A 23480-nucleotide genomic window follows, 5' to 3' on the forward strand; every position below is an offset into this window, starting at 1 on the left:
AGTCCATGTGCCCCCCAATCAGGACCGAGGAATTTTATGAGGATATTTAAATGTAAAAGTTTTTCACAATTTTCACACGAACAAGAAATGTAAAGTGCAAGGTGTGTGTTTTTGTTTAACCTTTTGCCTTGTGATGGTGTGATTTAATGCAGTAAAGTAATCAATAAGGACACTCTATAAATAATTCATTGGATCTACTCTTTTTTAAATTGAGGTTACAGACGAACACGAGCAGAATTTCTTCTACCTTCAAAGTTTATAAGCACAATTACAAAGCTTATAATAAACATGTGCAATTACTCACTCACACAATTTATCAAGAATATTTTAAAAAATAAATAGAGGTATTGTTGAGGATTTGAGTGAGGTACACCAGGAAGAGTTGAATGAGAATGATTCTGCAGGATTCTGGGTCATTCTCGAGAGACGTCTGGCCTGGCGTAAATAAAACTGACGTAAACGCTTGAAAAGGATTTGATGGTTTTCAGTTTTTACTCTCATTTGAATTCAGTCTTGATTTGGTCTCGACCCCCTTTAAGACTCGATCATGACTCAGTCTCCGCTAGTCTTGGATTGGACAGTGGCGGTCTTCACTACAGGTCTGAACTAAACAACTGAGCAACTGGCTAACGATATAAATTCCACAATCATCCACATCGCAAGTTGAGTTTTAGACCATTTTGTAAAAATACATCTGTGTAACGATTTATATAGAACAGACTGAGTGTCTTTACCGAGTATCGACATTGACTCATCAGACAGAATGTGTATAATCTTTAATTAGCTAAATCAATCATTTCATTTTCAACACAGCTTCATACACCATTTTGCGTCAGTGTTTTCTGAGAACGCTACAGTGATCTCGACTCGATCCCGCATCTAACAAACTTCACTCGAGCTGATAAAGTAATAAACAGGCCACAAGACACTCGATCAAGGGGAAGTCAATGAAAACGTGTTAAAACTCTAGTGGAACACAGCCTGATTTTAGGCTGCACCAGCTTTACAGCTGAGAGGAAGAAAAAGATCATAAAACATCGCCCTCTAGTGGCCATTTCCTACACAATGACAATTTCAGTGTAATTCACAAGTTCTGCCATTAGAGGGCAGAGCAGCACTGAGCATCACATTTCCACTGTGTGGTGTGGATTTAGTGTGTGATACATGTTTATTCTCTACACTTAATGTTCAGTTATTCTCTTAGCTATTATTTATTTATTTGTGAAATATATAATTTATAGAAAATTTAAAAAAGTAACATTAATCAAGTATCTATAAGCTATGAATTGTTATGAATAATTCCGACTCTTTTCCCTCAGTAAGATCATGTGACTCACCTCTGTGTGTGTGTGTGTGTGTGTGTGTGTGTGTGTGATTAGTAGCATCAGAAATAGTGATGAATTTTCAGCAAAGCATCACAGTATTAGATATCACTGCTGTCGATTCAGATTCACTTAAAAGAGTTGACTGAGCAAGTGTGTGTGTGTGTGTGTGTGTGTGTGTGTGTGTGTCCACATCATACACATCTCTGCGGTGTAGTCTGACAAAAGAGAGAAATAAAGAAAAAATGTTTCTTACCTTTTTCAGAATGCAAAGGAACATGGGAAAGAAGAGAGAATAAAAAGATTTTAGACATTCAGACACACTGAATAAAAATGTATGACTTGTGGGCGTGTCTTAAACCACACACCCTATTCACTACATAGGCCACATAATTTTAGTGTAAATCACAGTTTGTCCACTAGAGGACAGAGCAGCACTTAGCATTCACTACACAGTACAGTGCACATACACACCATCATCAGTGCCCTGTGGGCATGTCCCAAACCACATGTCCTATTCACTGTATAGTGCACACAAACACCATAATCAGTGCACTGTGGGCGTGTCCCAAACCACATGTCCTATTCACTGTATAGTGCACACAAACACCATAATCAGTGCACTGTGGGCGTGTCCCAAACCACATGTCCTATTCACTGTATAGTGCACACAAACACCATAATCAGTGCACTGTGGGCGTGTCCCAAACCACATGTCCTATTCGCTATATAGTGCACACAAACACCATCATCAGTGCACTGTGGGCGTGTCCCAAACCACATGTCCTATTCACTATATAGTGCACACAAACACCATAATCAGTGCACTGTGGGCGTGTCACAAACCACACACCCTATTCACTATATAGTGCACATAAACACCATCATCATCAGTCCACTGTGGGCATGTCCCAAACCACACACCCTATTCACTATATAGTGCACATACACACTATCATCATCAGTGCACTGTGGGCGTGTCCCAAACCACACACCCTATTCACTATATAGTGCACATAAACAGCATCATCAGTGCACTGTGGGCGTGTCACAAACCACACACCCTATTCACTATATAGTCCACATAAACATCATCATCAGTGCACTGTGGGCGTGTCCCAAACCACATGTCCTATTCACTATATAGTGCACATACACACTATCATCATCAGTGCACTGTGGGCGTGTCCCAAACCACACACCCTGTTCACTATATAGTGCACATACACACTATCATCATCAGTGCACTGTGGGCGTGTCCCAAACCACACACCCTATTCACTATATAGTGCACATACACACCATCATCATCAGTGCACTGTGGGCGTGTCCCAAACCACACACCCTATTCACTATATAGTGCACATACACACCATCATCATCATCAGTGCACTGTGGGCGTGTCCCAAACCACACACCCTGTTCACTATATAGTGCACATAAACATCATCAGTGCACTGTGGGCGTGTCCCAAACCACACACCCTATTCACTATATAGTGCACATACACACTATCATCATCAGTGCACTGTGGGCATGTCCCAAACCACATGTCCTATTCACTATATAGTGCACATAAACAGCATCATCAGTGCACTGTGGGCATGTCCCAAACCACATGTCCTATTCACTATATAGTGCACATACACACTATCATCATCAGTGCACTGTGGGCGTGTCCCAAACCACACACCCTGTTCACTATATAGTGCACATACACACTATCATCATCAGTGCACTGTGGGCATGTCCCAAACCACACACCCTATTCACTATATAGTGCACATACACACCATCATCATCAGTGCACTGTGGGCGTGTCCCAAACCACACACCCTGTTCACTATATAGTGCACATACACACTATCATCATCAGTGCACTGTGGGCGTGTCCCAAACCACACACCCTATTCACTATATAGTGCACATACACACTATCATCATCAGTGCACTGTGGGCGTGTCCCAAACCACACACCCTATTCACTATATAGTGCACATACACACTATCATCATCAGTGCACTGTGGGCATGTCCCAAACCACACACCCTATTCACTATATAGTGCACATACACACCATCATCATCAGTGCACTGTGGGCATGTCCCAAACCACATGTCCTATTCACTATATAGTGCACATACACACCATCATCATCATCAGTGCACTGTGGGCGTGTCCCAAACCACACACCCTGTTCACTATATAGTCCACATAAACACCATCATCAGTGCACTGTGGGCGTGTCCCAAACCACACACCCTATTCACTATATAGTGCACATAAACATCATCAGTGCACTGTGGGCGTGTCCCAAACCACACACCCTATTCACTATATAGTGCACATAAACACTATCATCAGTGGACTACGGTTCAGTAGACAGGTTGCACGTTGCCTTCAGTGTATATTCTGCATTATGTGGATTTTCAATATAGTGTACTTTGTGGTGAGACACACACACACACACGTTTAATCACAAGGTTATTTCATTTTCATGACTTAACACACAACAAGATCACCAGTTAGACAGAGAGAAAACAAAAGATGAATGGAAAAAGCTGCATGCTTGTCTGTGTGTGTGTGTATGTGTGTGTGTGTGTGTACCCTGTCTGAACACACGTGAGTCACATGACAGACAGAGTAATGAAAGTATGAAACTATCTGTGTGTGTAGTGTGAGTGTATGTCTGTAATGTGTGTGGCTAAGTCTGTTGTGTGTGTGTGTGTGTGTGTGTGTGTGTGTCTTGTGCATCAGCAGCAGCTCTGAAGGTCAAGGACACTCACACTGTCTGATGCACTCTCAGTTACCCACAAACCATCTGTGCTCTCACGTTCTCACACTCACACCACACACACACACACACACCACACACACACACACACACACACACACATTCAGAAAAGTTGTGTGATGGTGATAGTGTCACTAATGAGAAACTGGCATGCCTGGGATGACCAAGAGAGTGCTGCTCAGTGTGTGTGTGTGTGTGTGTGTGTGTTTTAGTAGATTTGAATGTCAGCTACAAACAAGTGCTGAAATGTGCATTGTATTCTAATTAGAAGGCTATATAAGTAGAATTTTTACCCAGTATTAGTGTTCTCCTAAGGTAAAGACACTAAATACCGGGACTAACCAAGAGACAGAGCTCTAAATACCGGGACTAACCAAGAGACAGAGCTCTAAATACCGGGACTAACCAAGAGACAGAGCTCTAAATACCGGGACTAACCAAGAGACAGAGCTCTAAATACCGGGACTAACCAAGAGACAGAGCTCTAAATACCGGGACTAACCAAGAGTCAGAGCTCTAAATACCGGGACTAACCAAGAGTCAGAGCTCTAAATACCGGGACTAACCAAGAGACAGAGCTCTAAATACCGGGACTAACCAAGAGTCAGAGCTCTAAATACCGGGACTAACCAAGAGTCAGAGCTCTAAATACCGGGACTAACCAAGAGTCAGAGCTCTAAATACCGGGACTAACCAAGAGACAGAGCTCTAAATACCGGGACTAACCAAGAGACAGAGCTCTAAATACCGGGACTAACCAAGAGTCAGAGCTCTAAATACTGGGACTAACCAAGTCAGAGCTCTAAATACTGGGACTAACCAAGAGACAGAGCTCTAAATACCGGGACTAACCAAGTCAGAGCTCTAAATACTGGGACCAACCAAGAGCCAGAGCTCTAAATACCGGGACTAACCAAGTCAGAGCTCTAAATACCGGGACTAACCAAGTCAGAGCTCTAAATACCGGGACTAGCAAAGAGTCAGAGCTCTAAATACTGGGACTAACCAAGAGACAGAGTTCTAAATACTGGGACTAACCAAGAGTCAGAGCTCTAAATACTGGGACTAACCAAGAGACAGAGTTCCAAATCCCGGGACTAACCAAGTCAGAGCTCTAAATACCAGGACTAACCGAGAGTCAGAGCTCTAAATACCGGGACTAACCAAGAGCCAGAGCTCTAAATACCGGGACTAACCAAGAGTCAGAGCTCTAAATACCGGGACTAACCAAGAGTCAGAGCTCTAAATACCGGGACTAACCAAGAGTCAGAGCTTTAAATACCGGGACTAGCCAAGAGTCAGAGCTCTAAATACCGGGACTAACCAAGAGTCAGAGCTTTAAATACCGGGACTAGCCAAGAGTCAGAGCTCTAAATACCGGGACTAACCGACAGCCAGAGCTCTAAATACCGGGACTAACCTAGAGTCAGAGGTCTAAATACCGGGACTAACCAAGAGTCAGAGCTCTAAATCCCAGGACTAACCAAGAGTCAGAGCTCTAAATACCGGGACTAACCAAGAGGAAGAGCTCTAAATACCGGGACTAACCGACAGTCAGAGCTCTAAATACCGGGACTAACCAAGAGTCAGAGGTCTAAATACCGGGACTAACCAAGAGTCAGAGCTCTAAATACCGGGACTAACCGAGAGTCAGAGCTCTAAATACCGGGACTAACCAAGAGTCAGAGCTCTAAATACCGGGACTAGCCAAGAGTCAGAGCTCTAAATACCGGGACTAACCGAGAGTCAGAGCTCTAAATACTGGGACTAACCAAGAGCCAGAGCTCTAAATACCGGGACTAACCAAGAGTCAGAGCTCTAAATACCGGGACTAGCCAAGAGTCAGAGCTCTAAATACCGGGACTAACCGAGAGTCAGAGCTCTAAATACCGGGACTAGCAAAGAGTCAGAGCTCTAAATACCGGGACTAGCAAAGAGTCAGAGCTCTAAATACCGGGACTAGCAATAATCTACAAATCAAAGAAATGAGACTAAATACTATTCGGAAATACACCTGAGTATGGACAAATTCTTAAGTTTCTTTTCTCATCTTGCACTTTTAAACACACACACACACAAACTTCTGCTTTAGAACAGGTTGACGGTTGCCATGGGAATGCTCACCTTGCAAGGATAAATCCCATTTGCGTGTGTGTGTGTGTGTGTGTGTGTGTGTGTTGTCTATAAGATGACTCATTCTCCTTGCTCACAGTATTAAGTAAGTGCACAGAAAGGTGACATCAGAGCTCTGGTGGTGACTCATCACTGCCACCGACCAGTTCTGCTGCGGGGACTAGGGCACTTTTACGGGCACTTTTAAGGGCAATAGATCTTTAACTCCATTTGAACATTAAATGGGACCTCAAGTAACCTATAAGTAAAAGTGATAGTTTGATGAAAATATTACATGTACTCAGTGTTTTCCATACCACACATGTAGCAAGAGCTATAGGGTGAATATTACAGACCCCCGCTGGTGACATGCCTACTAAATAAAAAATATTTCCTGGCTATGACTTATCAACATGACGATAAAAGATAATTAAGTCATGGCCACAGTAGAATACATAGGAATGAGATAATTAAGTCCTGGTGAACACTTATAAAGGGAGGGATCAAGATCATTAAGTCATTAGCAAGTGGTAAGAACAAGATAATAAAGTAATGTGAACAAGATAATTAAGGCATGGTCAGAACTTAGTAAGGGAAGAGAATGAGATAAATAAGTTGTGGCAACAAGATAATTAATTTGTGGCCATGACACAGTAAGGAAACGGAACGATATAATAAAGTCGTGGGAATGAGATAATTAAGTCATGGCTGTGGCCCTGTTCACACCTGGCATTAACATGTGTCCTGGGGATCGGACTGTAAGTGGACAGCTGTAGGTACACGTGTGAACAGGGTCAAACGTGTCTCAAAGTGGGACGCATATGGCCACATCACATTTGTAATGTGAACCTAAAAGTGTCTCAATGTGTCCCGGACAGCAACAAAAGACCAACTACTCGACTGCATCATCGCCCTAGCCAGAAAATATGTAAAAGTTGTGAGACTGTTTGGAAACGGCGCTGAGCGGAACAGCTCTCTGCCGCTAGGCTAATGGATAAAGGAGATGATAAAACAGCAGAGACGAAAGCAGCTGCTTTTCATAGCCCTGTTGTCTCATCTCTCATTCATTTCTAAGTTTTGTTAGCAGAATAAAACCATGTGATTAAAACCTGAAATGAAACGCAATCACAAGTGGTCCATGGAAATTCATTAATAATACCAGGTATGAACAGCCAGGCATCTCAGCTGTAGACTTTGATCACACAGGATGCATGTTATCACCAGGTGTGAATGGGGCCTTAGTAAGGGAAGAGAATGAGACAGTTTATGAGAAAGTATATATGTATGACATTTGGCAGACACCCTTATCCAGAATGATTAACATTTATCTCATTTATACAACAGGGTTAAGGGCTTTGCTCAAGAACCCAGCAGTGGCAGCCTGGGATTTAAACTCACAACCTTCTGATTACTAGTCCAACATCTTAACTGTAATGGCTTGGGACTGCGATTGCTGTAGTGGCTTTGGGGCTGCAGTTGCCACGAGCACCTTCGTACTCAGGACTCCATCAGTGGACAGTGGATAGATTTTAACCAACCGGACTTCTTGCAAAAACTGTGGTGAATTTACTGGTTGCACAATTGCACTATTTGTCCATGTAGTACACAATAATAGAAGGGATTTATTTATAATTGCACTATCCGTTGCGCCCAGATGAGGATGGTTCCCTTTTGAGTCTGGTTCCTCTCAAGGTTTCTTCCTCATATTGTCTCAGGGAGTTTTTCCTCATCACCGTCACCTCTGGCTCGCTCATTAGGGATAAATTCACATATTTACAATATATTTTTTGTGAATCCATTTATTTCTGTAAAGCTGCTTTGTGACAATGTCCATTGTTAAAAGCACTATACAAATAAAATTGAATTGAATTGAAATAACCACTGAGCTACCACTGCCCAAGTGAGGCTGGCGAGACAACGAGATAAATGCGGTGCGTTCATTGTGTGTCTACAAACCGATGTGCTGGTACATACGGGGATGTAGACACTAGAGAAGTTTACATGCTCAATTTATTATTAACAATTTATATCTTCTTTCTTGAACCGAATGTTCAATTTGCATAATTTGTTCAGTTAAAACAAGTATGTAAATAGTAATGTAATGTAAATAGTGTACAATTTACAAAATAATCACCATCTTAGTTCTTCCATTTACAGTAATTAGATAAAATGGATGATGTGTCAGTGGTAAGAGCGCTACGCTACAGTTCTTTAATATTGAGTCAGTTCTGAAAAGCTCACTTTCAATTAACTTTCACTGTGATGTCACCAGGAGAGCTCCGTACAATGTAGCTAACGTGTACTGGTAGCTTAAAGCCTAGTTTCTACGTAAAAGTGTAAAACACAAGGAACAGCCTTATTTAAACAGTGTCTCCGCCCGCTAATTTACATATGACACGCCCACTAACTATGCACAAAATGTATCAGATTGCACACGTAAAATATCCTCGTTATTTTGGACGTGGCCTGAAGTTTGAAGGTATAAGGTACATTATAAATAATTTAGATGTTAACAGAGGACGTACTCCATTTGTACATTTAATGTATTTTAAACAAACTGACTTTTGGGATATTTTATGAAAAGTATAAACTGTTACTGAGTTACTGAGAGAATCCATGTGTTTTGAGGTGAAGGATGTGATGATTTAGCCATGCTATTTGCATGATGCTAAACTTTCCTTTATGTATTAGCTAAGTTTTCCTCATTGCTTCAGTGTTAATGAACTAATGAAAGGAACTCTGTGTGTGTGTGTGTTAAAGAGATAGGGGGAAAAAAATAGTAATTAATCTCCAGAATCAGAGGCTGTGATTAGCACATAGCTTGGTGTCTCAGGATTTATTAGTTGCTAAATCGGTATACATAATCAACAGGCAGCGCACACACACACACACACACACACACACACAGACTCACAGACTTCCTTGACTCTTTATGCTGCTCCTTACTTCTGTTAATGAGCCACAATCAAGAGGCTCGCAGAGGCCTGAAGCTAATGATTAGCAGTGAAGATATTAGCACCTCTTCAGTGTAAATTCAGATGCTAATGCTAACGCAGCTGTGATTAAAATGCAGACGGACTGAAAGTTACAAAAACAATTCACAGCAGCAAGATTCTGAAATTCACTGAATGCTACAGGCAATAAAATATATATGTTTATTCTGAAACGCAGAACACATGAATTATTTATATAATCATTAAATATAATATTTACTGTAAATCTTCTTTAATGCTCAGACGCTTTGTTTAATCCCAATATAATTATTATTGATGTTGTTTTATTAAACTTTTTTTTTGCATAAATATAATTTTAAAAAGTTACATCAAGGTTTAAAACCTAGGAACAGTCTCCACACACACACACACACACACACACACACACACATGTCTCCACACACACACACACACACGTCACCACACACACACACACACACACACACACACACACACGTCCCCACCCATGTCTCCACACACAAACACACACACACGTGTACGCACACACACATCTCCACACACACACGTCTCCACACACACAAACACACACCTCTCCATACACATACACAAACGTCTCCACACACAAACGTCTCCACACACACACGTCTCCAGCTGCTGCTGATCTAAATAGAGAGTGTGTGTGGGATGAGGAGGATAATGATGGGCCAAATGCAGCCTCGATTGGCAGAAGAACAACTGATTCCCTCTCACTGAGTTACAATCACTCACATCAACACCCGGCTAATCTGCAGAGACGTCCACGTTGGCATTTTAATAACTGCGGAATAAAATCTGATCCGGCTGTAGCTTCTTACTGATATCCAAGTGGCTGAACAATAACCAGCGAGCTGATTAAACTCACGTCGACCATCTCAGTCGGGAGATAATACTGAAAACGTGACAAGCAGCAATGCTTCAAAACTGGTCAGATCTACTGATGGCACGGTCTCCCTTAATGTTAAAGTGTAATTTTACACCATACCCATTTCCTGCCATGAATTCTGGATTGTGATTGGTCAGAAGAAGGTGTTTAAGGTAGAATTTTCTATATGCGCTCGTTCTAATACATTATTGTTTCTATAGCAACAGCTCATTCACAGGGACGTGGTAATATTAAACAGATCTTAAAAGTCATTGATACTGTATGTTGAAGAGACGTTTATTTAACATTTATGGAAGGAGTCTCCATAACAGAGGTAAAGCTGTAACTTTACGTTTTCCGACATCTTCAGGACAGAGGAGTTTAAGCTTCTTTGTGGTTTCTCGGTAACATGACAAGCTGCGTTTTGTTTTTTTTAATCTTATTAACTTTAAATGCGAGAAAAAAGAGAGGCTGGTGAGGGAACGACTGTTTATAGCTGCTATAACATAAGTGAGAACAGGACATAACTTGTTTCACGAGCATTAAATGCAACTATAAACAGATAAAACAATGATGTTGTTCTTTAATAAATAAAAAATATATATTCTTTGGCAAATTGCTGTGGTATAAGAGGCATAAAATGGGTTTTTATACAAAAATAATCACCTTCAGGTTAGTAACAGTGACTCTGCATCACCACAACATACATGACCTGAAGTTTCACACCACGATACACCTCATGATACACAACGTATATGAATATATTACAAAATCTTTGTTAATTAACAAATCTGTTCACACACATCACACATAATACACTAACACTTTTCCCCAAAACAAGAACTCCCGTGTTTCCACTGACCCTCATCAGAGCTGTTTTTCAAACAATTAAGGCCTGATATATCTGGAGCACAGAGAGCATCCTTTCTAAGAGCTAGTGAAGTTCTCTGAGACCCTTCAGCTCTCGTCACTCGGACGTCATCGGTGTATTTATAACACGGAAGTAAGGCATTGAGACATTAAAATGTGGTCATTAGAGAGCAGCTGTGAGAGCAGAATAGCAGCTCTCGATCTGAACACACATCCAGTAACACTGAGCTGTTAAAGAGGCAAATAACAATATATTGTTATATTAAAGCAACAGACACAAGTAGTTTTTATTTTTTTTAGCCAAATTTGCCAAACTATAAAGCTAATACGTTCATTAAAGTGGTTTGTCCGACGCAGAACACAGATCTCTTATTGGACATTAGAAAAAACATCCAAGAAAAAAATCTAGTATAAGAGTAAATATCTAGTTAAAAGTTCAATAATAAAAGCATGTTACATGACTTCTACAAAAATGTCCCTGTTGAGGTTTCATAAAATTTTCTTAAATATTTTCAGTAGTTATTAGAGCTGAATGTGAAATCAGATCAGCGTAGAATTTATGCGAAGTAAAGGAGGAATCAGTGAGATGTTCACTTTTTTCTTTTATGTTCTATGATAATAAACTAAGTTCTAAGTGTTATGTCATTATTTTGACTTAATTATTTCATTATTTTGAGTAAATAACTTCAGGATATGTTGTTTTTTTGACATAATGTCTCTTTATTTAAAATTTCAACAACATTCTCCATCAAACACAATTAAACTCCTTCAAAAACCAACATTCACCATCAAACACCAACATTCCTCCTCAAACACCGACATTCTCCATCAAACACCAACATTCCCCCTCAAACACCAACATTCGCCCTCAAACACCAACATTCTCCATCAAACACCAACATTCCTCCTCAAACACCAACATTCCCCCTCAAACACCAACATTCGCCCTCAAACACCAACATTCTCCATCAAACACCAACATTCCTCCTCAAACACCAACATTCCTCCTCAAACACCAACATTCGCCCTCAAACACCAACATTCTCCCTCAAACACCAACATTCTCCATCAAACACCGACATTCTCCCTCAAACACCAACATTCGCCCTCAAACACCAACATTCTCCATCACACACCAACATTCTCCATCAAACATCAACATTAAACACCATCACGCACCAAAATTCTCCATCCACCACCAGCATTCTCTATCAAACACCAACATTCTCCATCAAACACTGATATTCTCCACCAAACACCAAAGCAGTTACATTTCGAAGATATTTCTTCATGATATTTCTTCAGTTGTCTTTGAAAATATTCATTCTTAAATACACTTATTTTGATCGTGTTACAAAGTAAAACAGTACTGATGAATGTAAACAGTGCTACCGGAGACATGAGAACTAGCAAGTAGACCATTACCATCATTAGATGCATAGACATGTGTCAGGTGAATTATACTATATGTTTAAATAACAAGATATTAAATCCAAATTACAATAATATAAAATATCTTGACATACTGAGTTAGTGACAAACTTGTGGTTCAGGGCTTTCCGTAATAAACACATGAATTTCTGCTATTTCTTTAAATAGTAAAAAGTTAATCGTTGGTGTTGGTCCTGAACAGAAATGGAGAATGTACTGTAAATGGATTAACAGCTTCACTGATGCCTAAAGCACTCACGAGGAAGCTGAGAAGTTCATAAACTGAACAGCACTCAAATATCAGCCACGTTTATAGATCACATGACTGTCTGAGCGCGCTCTCATTGGCTCAATAACCACATCGGAACTGTAATGTTTGTTTCCTGTTATATATTTCTTCTGACTCTCTCTCTATCTTTATATAAAGGGTTAATCTGGCCTGGAGGAGGCTCAGTGAAGTAGGACACGGACAATAACATTCAATCACACAGAATCATCATGTGATGCTGAGGAGGAAGGAGGCAGCTGACTGGAACACCACACACACACACACACACACACAAAACACACCACACACACACAGCATACACAAGACACAATCCCATTACATTCATCACCAATGGAGCTAAAAGACAATGATCTCATAGACGTAGACACTCAACCATTCATCAGCCTGAGACAAAACCTAATATACCTTCAGCTGTGATGTAGTTCAGAATCAAACACAAATATTCACCAGCAAACACCAACATTCACCATCAAACACCAACATACACCACCAAACACCAATATTCACCAGCAAACTCCAACATTCACCATCAAACACCAACATACACCACCAAACACAAATATTCACCAGCAAACACCAACATTCACCATCAAACACCAACATATACCACCAAACACCAATATTCACCAGCAAACACCAACATTCACCATCAAACACCAACATATACCACCAAACACCAATATTCACTAGCAAATACCAACATTTTCTATCAAACACCAACATTCACCACCAAACACCAGCATATACCATCAAACACAATTAATTATCAACATTTTTGTTAAACACCAACTGTCTTCATCAAATACCAAGATTCATGCATCAAACACTAGAATTCTCCAGATGCCATTACACACCACCATTCTTTATCAATCACCATTAAACATCAGCATTTTCCATTAAACGCCAACCATCTTCATCAAACACCAATATTTTCCATCTGACACCATCAGACATCAACATATTCCATAAAACACCAATTCTCTCCATTAAACCAACATTCTCTGACATCAATAAACACTATAGTTCTTCAGCAGATATCATCATTCTCCACTATACATCAACATTTGCTGTCAAATACCAACACCATAAATCAAGTACCAGTATTTACCATGAGGTATCAACAGTCAGTGGTGAATGTTGGTGTGTGATGGTGAATGTTGGTGTGTGATGGTGAATGTTGGTGTGTGATGGTGAATGTTGGTGTTTGATAAAGAATATGTTTGATTTTAAATGTTGGTAATTGATGGGGAATGATGGTGTTTGATGGTGAATGCTGGTGATTGATGGTGAAAGTTAGCGTTTGATGGAGAATGTTGATGTTTGATAAAGAATGTGTTGGATTGAGTGTGTTGGTGTTTGATTTTAAATTTGGTGTTTGATGGTTTGTTGGTGACTGTTGGTGTTTAATAGAGAATGTTGGTGATTGATGGTGAAGGTTGATGTTTGATAAAGAATGTGTTGGATTGAGTATGTTGGTGTTTGATGGTGAATGATCGTGTTTGATGGTGAATGATGGTGTTTGATGAATGTTGGTGATTGTTGGTGACTGTTGGTGTTTGATAGAGAATATTGGTATTTAATGGTGAGTTTGATGGACAGTGTTGGTTTTTGGTGGTGTTCTGTGCTAAATGCTGGCGTGTGGTGATGTTTAATGGAGGCTGTCAGTGTGTGTTTGTGTTAGACAGTAGAGGTGAGGGTGTGGTCATGCTGTAACCAAGAGGCATGATAGGAAAGGAACATGACACGTCACAGAGATCAGGTTTAGGGAAGGAGAAGAAGAGATGGAGAGTGTACATGTGTGTGTGTGTGTGTGTGTGTATATATACACTGAGTGGCCAGATCTTCTTAGACATTTCAATCATGTTGGCTGTCCAATCACTGCTTAGCAAACACTGCTATCCACTCTGACTCTGTCCAATCACTGCTTAGCAACCGCTGCTATCCTTGTGATGCTAGCTCTGCCCATGCTAACATCTTTATTAAAGATTTAGTGGCCATTAACCAGAGATCAGGTAGATGTCTTTAGAGAACATCATTCTATCTTTCTCTGTCATTCTCTTTCTCTCTCTCTCTCTCTCACACACACACACACACACACACACACACCTTAACTGTGTGACTGACATCACTCTATTAGACTCTCCTGCTTTTTCGATGTGTTGTGATGTCTGTGTTTTTAACATTAAATCTGATCACAGAGATGAGAAATAGGCTAAATTATGGCTGCAGGGTGGAGCTGGTAGAAGAGGAGGAGGAGGAGGGTGGGTAGAGAGAGGGAGAGAGAGGGAGAGAGAGACAGAGAGAGAGAGGGATGTGAAAAGAAAGTGGCCTCGTTCACTGATCCACATTTACTGGGAAGAGATAAAATACAGCTGAGTGTCAAACGGTGTTAAAGTTTCTCTCTCTCTCTTTTCATCTCTGTCTCTCATTCTGTCTTTCATTCCCTGGACTGCTTTTCCCTGCTTTTCCTCCTTTTATCATCTCCCATCTTCCCTCTCTATATTGACACAGTCCATGAATATATATAAGTAAAGATACTTGAATAAACACTCAGTCACCCGTTGAACAGGTATTAGATTGGTGTACCTAATAAACTGGCAGGTTTTTGATTTGCAGTTTGTTATCCTATCATTAATATACAGTATTTTTTGTATTGTGTTTTATACATTATTTGCATATATAATTTATGCATTTTGTGTAATGTATTTGAATTAAGTATTTTGTAACAATTAATTTTATTTCACATGTATTATTTATTTTATTTTGTCTTTATTTTAATTTTTTTTCCGCATTTATCTTTCTTAGGTTAGAAATGTTTTTCCTTTTTGGAGCATTTTATTTTATTATTTAGTTATTTATTATTCATTGTATTACTAATATTATTGCTTAAATGCCACTCATTTTTCTTTTATTTATTAAAATATATAGCGTTTAAAGGTCATCAGTGGTGTTTGATGGAAAATGGTTGATGGGGCTGATAATTAACGTTAGTGTTTAATGGTATTTGGTGGTGTTTGATGAATGAAAAGTGGTGTTTGATGGAGAATCTGGTTAATAGTTTAGCGGAAAATGTTGGTATTAAAATTGGTCGTATTTCTACTTTCTCTTTTACTCGTATCTACTTTATTACTTACCCAAATGTTATTCATTCATGTTTTTAATTTTTCAGTATCCGTGACTGAAGTGTGTTTCTCCTTCAGTGTGGATGAAGGAGAGCTGAGAGGACTAAACACACACACTGACACACTTTTACAGCCAGCGCAGAGCTGAGACAGGGCGTGAGGTGGCAGAGATTACATAAAAACCTCACATCTCTGAGCGACTGAAAAATAAAAAGCCTCAGCTGATTTGAACTCCATGTGACGATATGTAAAAGACTGTGATGTTGAATTACAGCCAGGAGGAAAATCTGAGCCGCTACAACGGGCCGAGTGTGTCATTACGAGTGTGAGGAGAAAAAAACACCAACACATAAATCATTGAGGTTCCACATCACACGACACTGTGGTGAAAAATACAACACACACACTCACACACACACACACACACCATGAGTGTTTCACTTCATCTCAAAGTGTCTTGATTTCACTGAATGACAGACGGGGTGATGTGGGTGGAGCTTAAGTTCGTAAAATTTGTAGAATCGGACGACTGCACCTCTGAAGTCGCTAGTGAACCTGGTTACTAGTTTTAAGCAGCTAGAAAATAAATTGCTTATCTTACATAATGCTAGCTTAAAACAACTTACATACCACTAGCTATAGCTTACTAACCTGCCTGATTACTGGTAATAAACAGCTACACATTAAAACTCTTTAACTAATGTTAGCTAGCTTAAAATAACTTACATACCGCTAGCTATAGTCTACTAACACGCCTGATTACTGGTATTAAACAGCGACATGTTAAAACTCTTTATCTAATGTTAACTAGCTTAAAATAACGTATATAATGCTAACTTATAATAACTTACATACCGCTAGCTAGAGCTTACTAACACATCTGAATACTGGTATTAAACAGCTACACATTAAAACTCTTTATCCACTGTTAGCTAGCTTCACAGCAAACATGACTATTGGCTTTAATTTGCTGTACAATAAAATAACAAACTAATTACTAGTGTAAGGAGCTACACAATAAATGTTTAGTAGTTTGCTTATCTTTGCTACCTTTCTAGTAAACCTGGCTACTGGTTTAAATTACAATAAGGATTACTCAATGTTAGCTAGCTTGGTTACCATGTATGATCAATTACCTAATATTAGCTAGTTTCTAGCTATTTTTTTTTCTATCAGTCTTTTTCCAACAAAAGTTTGGTACCTTGCTATTAAACTTGATTGGTTTTAGCTACACAAGGAAATTGTTTACCTGATGATTTCTAACTTGACTAGAAGTTTCACGTAGAAACATTAGATAGATTTCTAATAAGCTTGGCTATTGATTTAAAATAGCTACATAATACAGTTTGCTTGATGGTAGCTAGCTTGCTTGTAAACATTACTACTCATTTAATTAGGTACACAATATAGTCATTTAACTAACACTAGTTGTTACAATTGGCTACTGGTATAAATTAGCTACACAAAATAATAGCTAGCCTACTAGCAAATCTAGTTAGTTACTCATTTTAATTGGGTACATGATACGTTTAGCTAGTTTCTAGCAACCTTTGCTACTAGTTTACTTTAGCTTCACAATATAATAATAACATTAGGTACACAAAAGAGCTAACCGAGTATTAGCTTGATAGCAAACATGGCTACTAGCTTTAAGCAGCTGTACAATAAGAATTTTAATTTAAATTGTTTATCTAGCTTACAATCGAACGTAGATATCTGTACTACAGAATACAGTAGTTTAGTTAATGTTTGCTAGCTTGCTAGAAAATTTGGCTAGCTTTGTAGTGTCATAGTAGAGAGTTAACAGTAAAGATAGTTAAGCTAACTAGTTATTAAGTGTAACTAGTTATATGTGTAATTAAAACCAGTACTTTATTACAAACACTATGTTAAGGCTAATGTCGTCACGTGACGAAGTTTCTAATTGGCCGGTCAAATGCAACTTAAGCCCCGCCCTTGTTGATCTGAAATGCCTGTGTGTACGTGTGTGACTGGTATGAGTGTGTGTGTGTGTGTGTGTGTGTGTACCTGTGGCAGTGCAGAGCTGAGTTGGCGCTGTAGCGAGTCCCGGTCGTACATGACGTCCTGCAGGTGCTGCTGGGCGAGGGCGAGGCTCTCCTGCGTCTCTCGGAGCGTGTCCAGGAGACGGTCTCGCTCGTCCAGCATGTTCACCATCAGCTGCTCAAAGTGCGAGTCCGGGTCCGAGGAACTGCTCTGAGAACCTCGCTGGCTCATGGCCGTGTCCTCGCTGATCGTGGGCATCACCTCGCACATCATCTTTACCTGGAGACCAAACACAAACAATGTTCAGTCCAGATCTTCTCACTATGTCAGTGCGTCACAATTCTTTTACTTAAGGATGTTGGTGGTGATGGTGACTGTTGGTGTTTGAAGGAGTTTGATGAAGGATGTTAGTGTTTGCTGGAGTAAAGTTACTGGTTTTCGGTGTTTGATGGAGAAAGTTGGTGCATGCTGTAGAATGTGAAAATTTAACAGAGAATGATGATATCTGATGGATAACTTTGGTGTTTGAAAATATTGGTGTGCATGAAGAATGTTTGCATTTTAGGTGTTTGATGCAGAATGTTGGTGTGTGATGGAGAATGTTGGTGTTTGATGGAGAATGTTGGTGTTTGATGGAGAATGTTGCTGTTTGATGGTGAACGTTGGTGAGTGATGGAGAATGTTGGTGATTGATAAAGAATGTTGGTGAGTGATGGAGAATGTTGGTGTGTGATGGAGAATGTTGGTGATTGATGAAGAATGTTGGTGAGTGATGGAGAATGTTGGTGTGTGATGGAGAATGTTGGTGATTGATGAAGAATGTTGGTGAGTGATGGAGAATGTTGGTGTGTGATGGAGAATGTTGGTGTGTGATAAAGAATGTTGGTGAGTGATGGAGAATGTTGGTGTGTGATGGAGAATGTTGGTGTGTGATAAAGAATGTTGGTGAGTGATGGAGAATGTCGGTGATTGATAAAGAATGTTGGTGAGTGATGGTGAATGTTGGTGTGTGATGGAGAATGTTGGTGATTGATAAAGAATGTTGGTGTTTGATGGTGAATGTTGGTGATTGATGGTGAATTTAGGTGTTTAATGGAGAATGTTGGTGTTTGATTTTTGCTGGTATTTGATTGAAAATGTTGGTTTGGAGCATTTCCGTAACTGGACAAAAAATGACATGAAGATAAATTGTAAACTGTCCTGTCCTGCACAAAATGTCTCACCGTAAATATTTCCTTAAAATGAAAAAATAGCAAAAACCTTTTCTCAAGCATGAGACTTTGTGTGCCTGGCTCAGTTCTTCTCTCTCTCTCTCTCTCTCTCTCTCTCTCTCTCTCCGTCTCTCTCTCTGTCTCTGTCTAGGTCTCTCTGTCTGGACAGTCCGGCAGAGATCCACAGGGGTCCTCAGCTAGCTGCTAAACGCTAACAATTTGTCCCCAAACTGTTTTGTCTGGACAGCAGCCATCTCTGTCTGTCTCTCCATCTGTCTCCTGCAATCTGACTGCATTCACAATAGATACACAATATCTTTATTTAAAACTGTGCTGAAAAAGAGGAAGACTTACCAACAGTATTATGATTATTATTATCATCATTAAAGCAACATTGTTGTAGCTGATTCACTCAGCACCACACACACACACACACACACACGTCAGTGACACTACTGCACTGAGAATAAACCACCACCCACATCCGATCTGCTCATAAGAGCTCCTATAGTGGTCCCTTTTCAGTGATGGACAGGGTAAAGGGGTGCCAATACTTTATGCAGAGCAAAACATAGGCAAGGTGACCTATATGGTAGACCTAATATATTGGCCAATTAGTATTAAAAAGTGGGTGGGGTTTATCTGGAGGCTGTGGGTGGAGACTGGTGAGACAATCGAATCATTTCATTTGATTCGTTAAAATGGACAGTTAGAAAGAATCGACTCAGTGAACTGAATCACTTCCATCCTCTAGGCTACAGGGACGTCACACCCTATGTAGTGCGCATATATAGTGAACGCGGAGTGGTGTGTGAATTTGGCCAAACATGATGACAGAGAATTTTTTAATGTGGATCATGGGTTACAAGTTTTTAGCTCCGCCCCCACACATCTGATTGGTTCTCTTGGAACTTTGGTAGGAAGAGGCATGAATGAAAAAAAAAAGTTAATAACCACTAATAGTGAATCATTTATAGGGATGTAGATACAAATGAATGAAGGGATAAATAAAGATTGATTGGAGGAAGGAAAAAAGGGATGAATGTGGGAGGGACAAGTGGAGGGATGGATTCCTGGAGGGATGAATGGAAGATGAATAGAGAGGTAAAGGCAGAGATGAATAGATGGATGAATAGAGAATGAAGGGAGGGATGAATGAACAATGAATTGAGGGATGAAAGGAGGGAGGAAACAAGGCTGAATGAAGGGATTAATATGGGAGGGATTAATGGAGGAATGAATGGAGGTATGGGTGAAGGGATGAATAGATGGATGAATAGAAAATGACTGGAGAAATGAAAGAAGGGATGAATGTGGGAGGGATGAATGGAGCGATGCATGAATAAAAGAAGGGATAAATGGAGGAATAGATGCATGGAGGGATGAATGGAAGATGAACGGAGAGGTAAAAGCAGGGATGAATGGAGGGTTGAAAGATGGGATAAATGTGGAAGGAATGAATGGAGGGATGCATGAACAGAAGGAGGGATAAATGGAGGGATGGATGCATGGAGAGATGAAAGGAGGGAGGAAATAAGGCTGAAAGAAGGGATTAATATGGGAGGGATTAATAGAGGTATGAACAGAGAGATAAATGGAGAGATAGATGCATGAAATGAAGGGATAAATGAAAGAAGGGATAAATGTGAGCAGAATGAATGAATGATGAATTGAGGGATGAAAGGAGGGATTAATATGGAAGAGATTAATAGAGGTATGAATGGAGGGATGCATGAATAGAAGGAGGGATAAATGGAAAGATAGATGCATCGAGAGATGAATGGAAGATGAACAGAGAAGTAAAGTCAGGGATGAATGGAGGGATGGGCAAAGGGATGAATAGATGGATGAAAAGAGACTGAATTGAGGGATGAACAGAAGGAATGAATAGAGGATGAATGTACTGTAGAGATGAATGGAAGAAAACAGAGTGATGAATGAAGGGATTAATTAAGAGATGGTTGAATGGAGGAAAGGATGCAAGAAGAGATGAATGGAGAGTGAATAAAAGATTAAATGGAGGAATGAATGGATGGATGAATAGAGGAATTAATGGAGGAATCAATGGGTTGATAAATGGGGAAATAAACAGAGGAATGAATGAAAAGATGGATGGATTAATGAATGGAAATATGGGATGAATGGAGAGTGAAGAGAGACTGAACAGAGATTAGAGGGATGGATGAAGGGATGAATGAATAAGAAGAAGAGTGTGCCTGTACAGATCTGCCATATGCCAATCAATAAATTATTCAGAGAGAGGGAGAGTCTGGGCTTTCCTTCACACACACACATACACACACACACACACTCACAACACACACACACACACACACACACACACTCACAACACACACACACAGGATTTGTATAGACCTGTAATGGAATCAAACTCTCTTTGTCCCCCTAAAGTGATTAAGTGCATCTTCTACTACACCCAGTGTTAGCTTTCACTCGCTACATTAGCTTTCCCTCGCTAGGTTAGTTTTCACTTGCTACATTAGCTTTCCCTCGCTAGGTTAGTTTTCACTTGCTATGTTAGCATTCCCTTGCTAGGTTAGCTATTGTTCTCTATTTTAGGTTACGTTTCAATCATTAGCTTTCCTTCAGTAGGTTTGCTTTCACTCACTAGGTTAGCTTTAACTTGCTAGGTTAGCTTTCACTCTCTAGGTTAGCTTTTCCTTGCTAGGTTAGCTTTCACTCTCTAGGGTAGCTTTAACTTGCTAGGTTAGTTTTCACTTTCTAGGGTAGCTTTAACTTGCTAGGTTAGCTTTCACTCATGAGGTTGTTTTTCACACTCACTAGGTTAGCTTTAACTTGCTAGGTTAGTTTTAACCCTCTAGGTTAACTTTCACTCTCTAGGTTAGCTTTTATTCTCTAATTTAGTTCGGCTTTCACTCATTAGCTTTCATTCAGTAGGTTTGCGTTTGCTTTGTAGCCTAGCCTTAACTTGTTAGATTAGCTTTTGCTCTCTAAATTAGCTTTGATTCTCTAGATTAGCTTTTAATCTCAATATTAGCTTTTAATCTCAAGATCAACTTTCTCTAAATTCCTTGATTTAAAGAGAGCACTCGCATTACAATTATGTGAAAAACATCAGTGACTGCCATGTGATTAGATTAGCCCCGCCCACTTTGTATTTTGCTGTTATTTATTTATTTTACATATAAATTGTGTTACTTTTTTGTTTTTGTGATGCTAATCTGGGGTCTGGTTTTCCACACGTCACTGACCGACACTCATTCGAGTATTAATAGCACACTATCCTTGCTAATTAGCCAAACTCTGACACGCTTAGCTGTTTTGCTTATTAGTGCCACCGAGGTGTTTGGTCGTCATGGTTACACACTCACACACCATCTGTCCCAGGGACCACGACAGAGTCTACACACGCTAACCGCTAACAGTGTCACTCATAGTGTGTGTGTGTGTGTGTGTGTGTGTTTTCAGATTTAGCTTAACTTTGCAGAACAAAGCTAAGATGCTAGCTAAACCAAAGTATTTACTGAATTGGGGTGGTTATGTCCCTGATTCATTCACAAGAAAATCATGTTCTTTCATTTAAAAAATGTGTTGGATTTTTTTCCCCCTGATATTAGCTCACTATTGCTAAATATCTAGCTAAATATCTAAGCTAGCTAAAAGCTAGCCAAGTCTTTAATCTCTTAGAATTAACAAATACACATCTCATGTTATAAGTTTTCAACTTTTTTTTTTTTTTTTTACAAACAGGTGAAAATACCACACAGTTAGCATAACAAATGATTAGCAAACAAACACAAACACACAAAACTGTGGGGTTTTTTTGCACTGTAGCTAGCTATCTTGTTCTCTTAGCTATTGTTAGCTACTATCATGCAATAAAATAGTGTTATATTTGAGGTTATCATTATAGCTCAACATGTAGCTAACAAGCTAATTTGGATGAGATCCTGTCACATTTACCTCAGCATTTTTGTTTATTTGTTTGTTTTCACAATATTTTAAGATATTTTCACGGTATCGCGTTATATCACCTGCTAATTCATGTGCTATTACTTTCTATGAAATGTAGACCATTAGCATAGTAGCAATATAGAGAAAGTGTTTGATATTATCGTGTCATTGTGTGTGTGTGTGTGTGTATGAATACTACATAATCAGAACATGATCATCCATTTTACATTCTACACCACTAATTAATGCTAATTTATACCTTTTACCATATTTACGATGAGGCAGCTGTTTGGGATATTGAGAGTGCATTAGCAGTACGGCACATCATTACCAAATATCAACCCGTAATTAATGCTAATTTAGCCATTTGCTACATGGTAAGGGAACATTTCTGAAATAATAAATAACAAACATTAACATATTAGCAATATTGAGGCTGTATAGAATCATATTTAGTAACTAGCACTTTATCTGCGTAGTGTGTGTGTGTGTGTGCGCAACATCATTAGCCTGCTAATGAATGCTAATTTAGCT

At 39.6% G+C, this 23480-nt stretch overlaps 1 protein-coding gene across 3 annotated transcripts in view; it reads right to left on the minus strand.

Annotated features, from left to right (window-relative positions):
- The window catches only part of ppfia2 (PTPRF interacting protein alpha 2), a 132582-nt gene that overhangs the window by 106504 nt on the left and 2598 nt on the right, over positions 1-23480 (minus strand). For all 3 annotated transcript variants that reach the window (XM_053241618.1, XM_053241621.1, XM_053241620.1), the window contains exon 2: positions 17824-18078. In XM_053241618.1, the coding sequence (XP_053097593.1) occupies positions 17824-18072 (249 nt within the window). In that variant the 5' untranslated portion in view covers positions 18073-18078. The remainder of the gene's footprint in view (positions 1-17823; positions 18079-23480) is intronic.

This window comes from Pangasianodon hypophthalmus, chromosome 18, assembly GCF_027358585.1.
Source record: "Pangasianodon hypophthalmus isolate fPanHyp1 chromosome 18, fPanHyp1.pri, whole genome shotgun sequence".
NCBI classification, from domain to species: Eukaryota; Metazoa; Chordata; class Actinopteri; order Siluriformes; family Pangasiidae; genus Pangasianodon; species Pangasianodon hypophthalmus.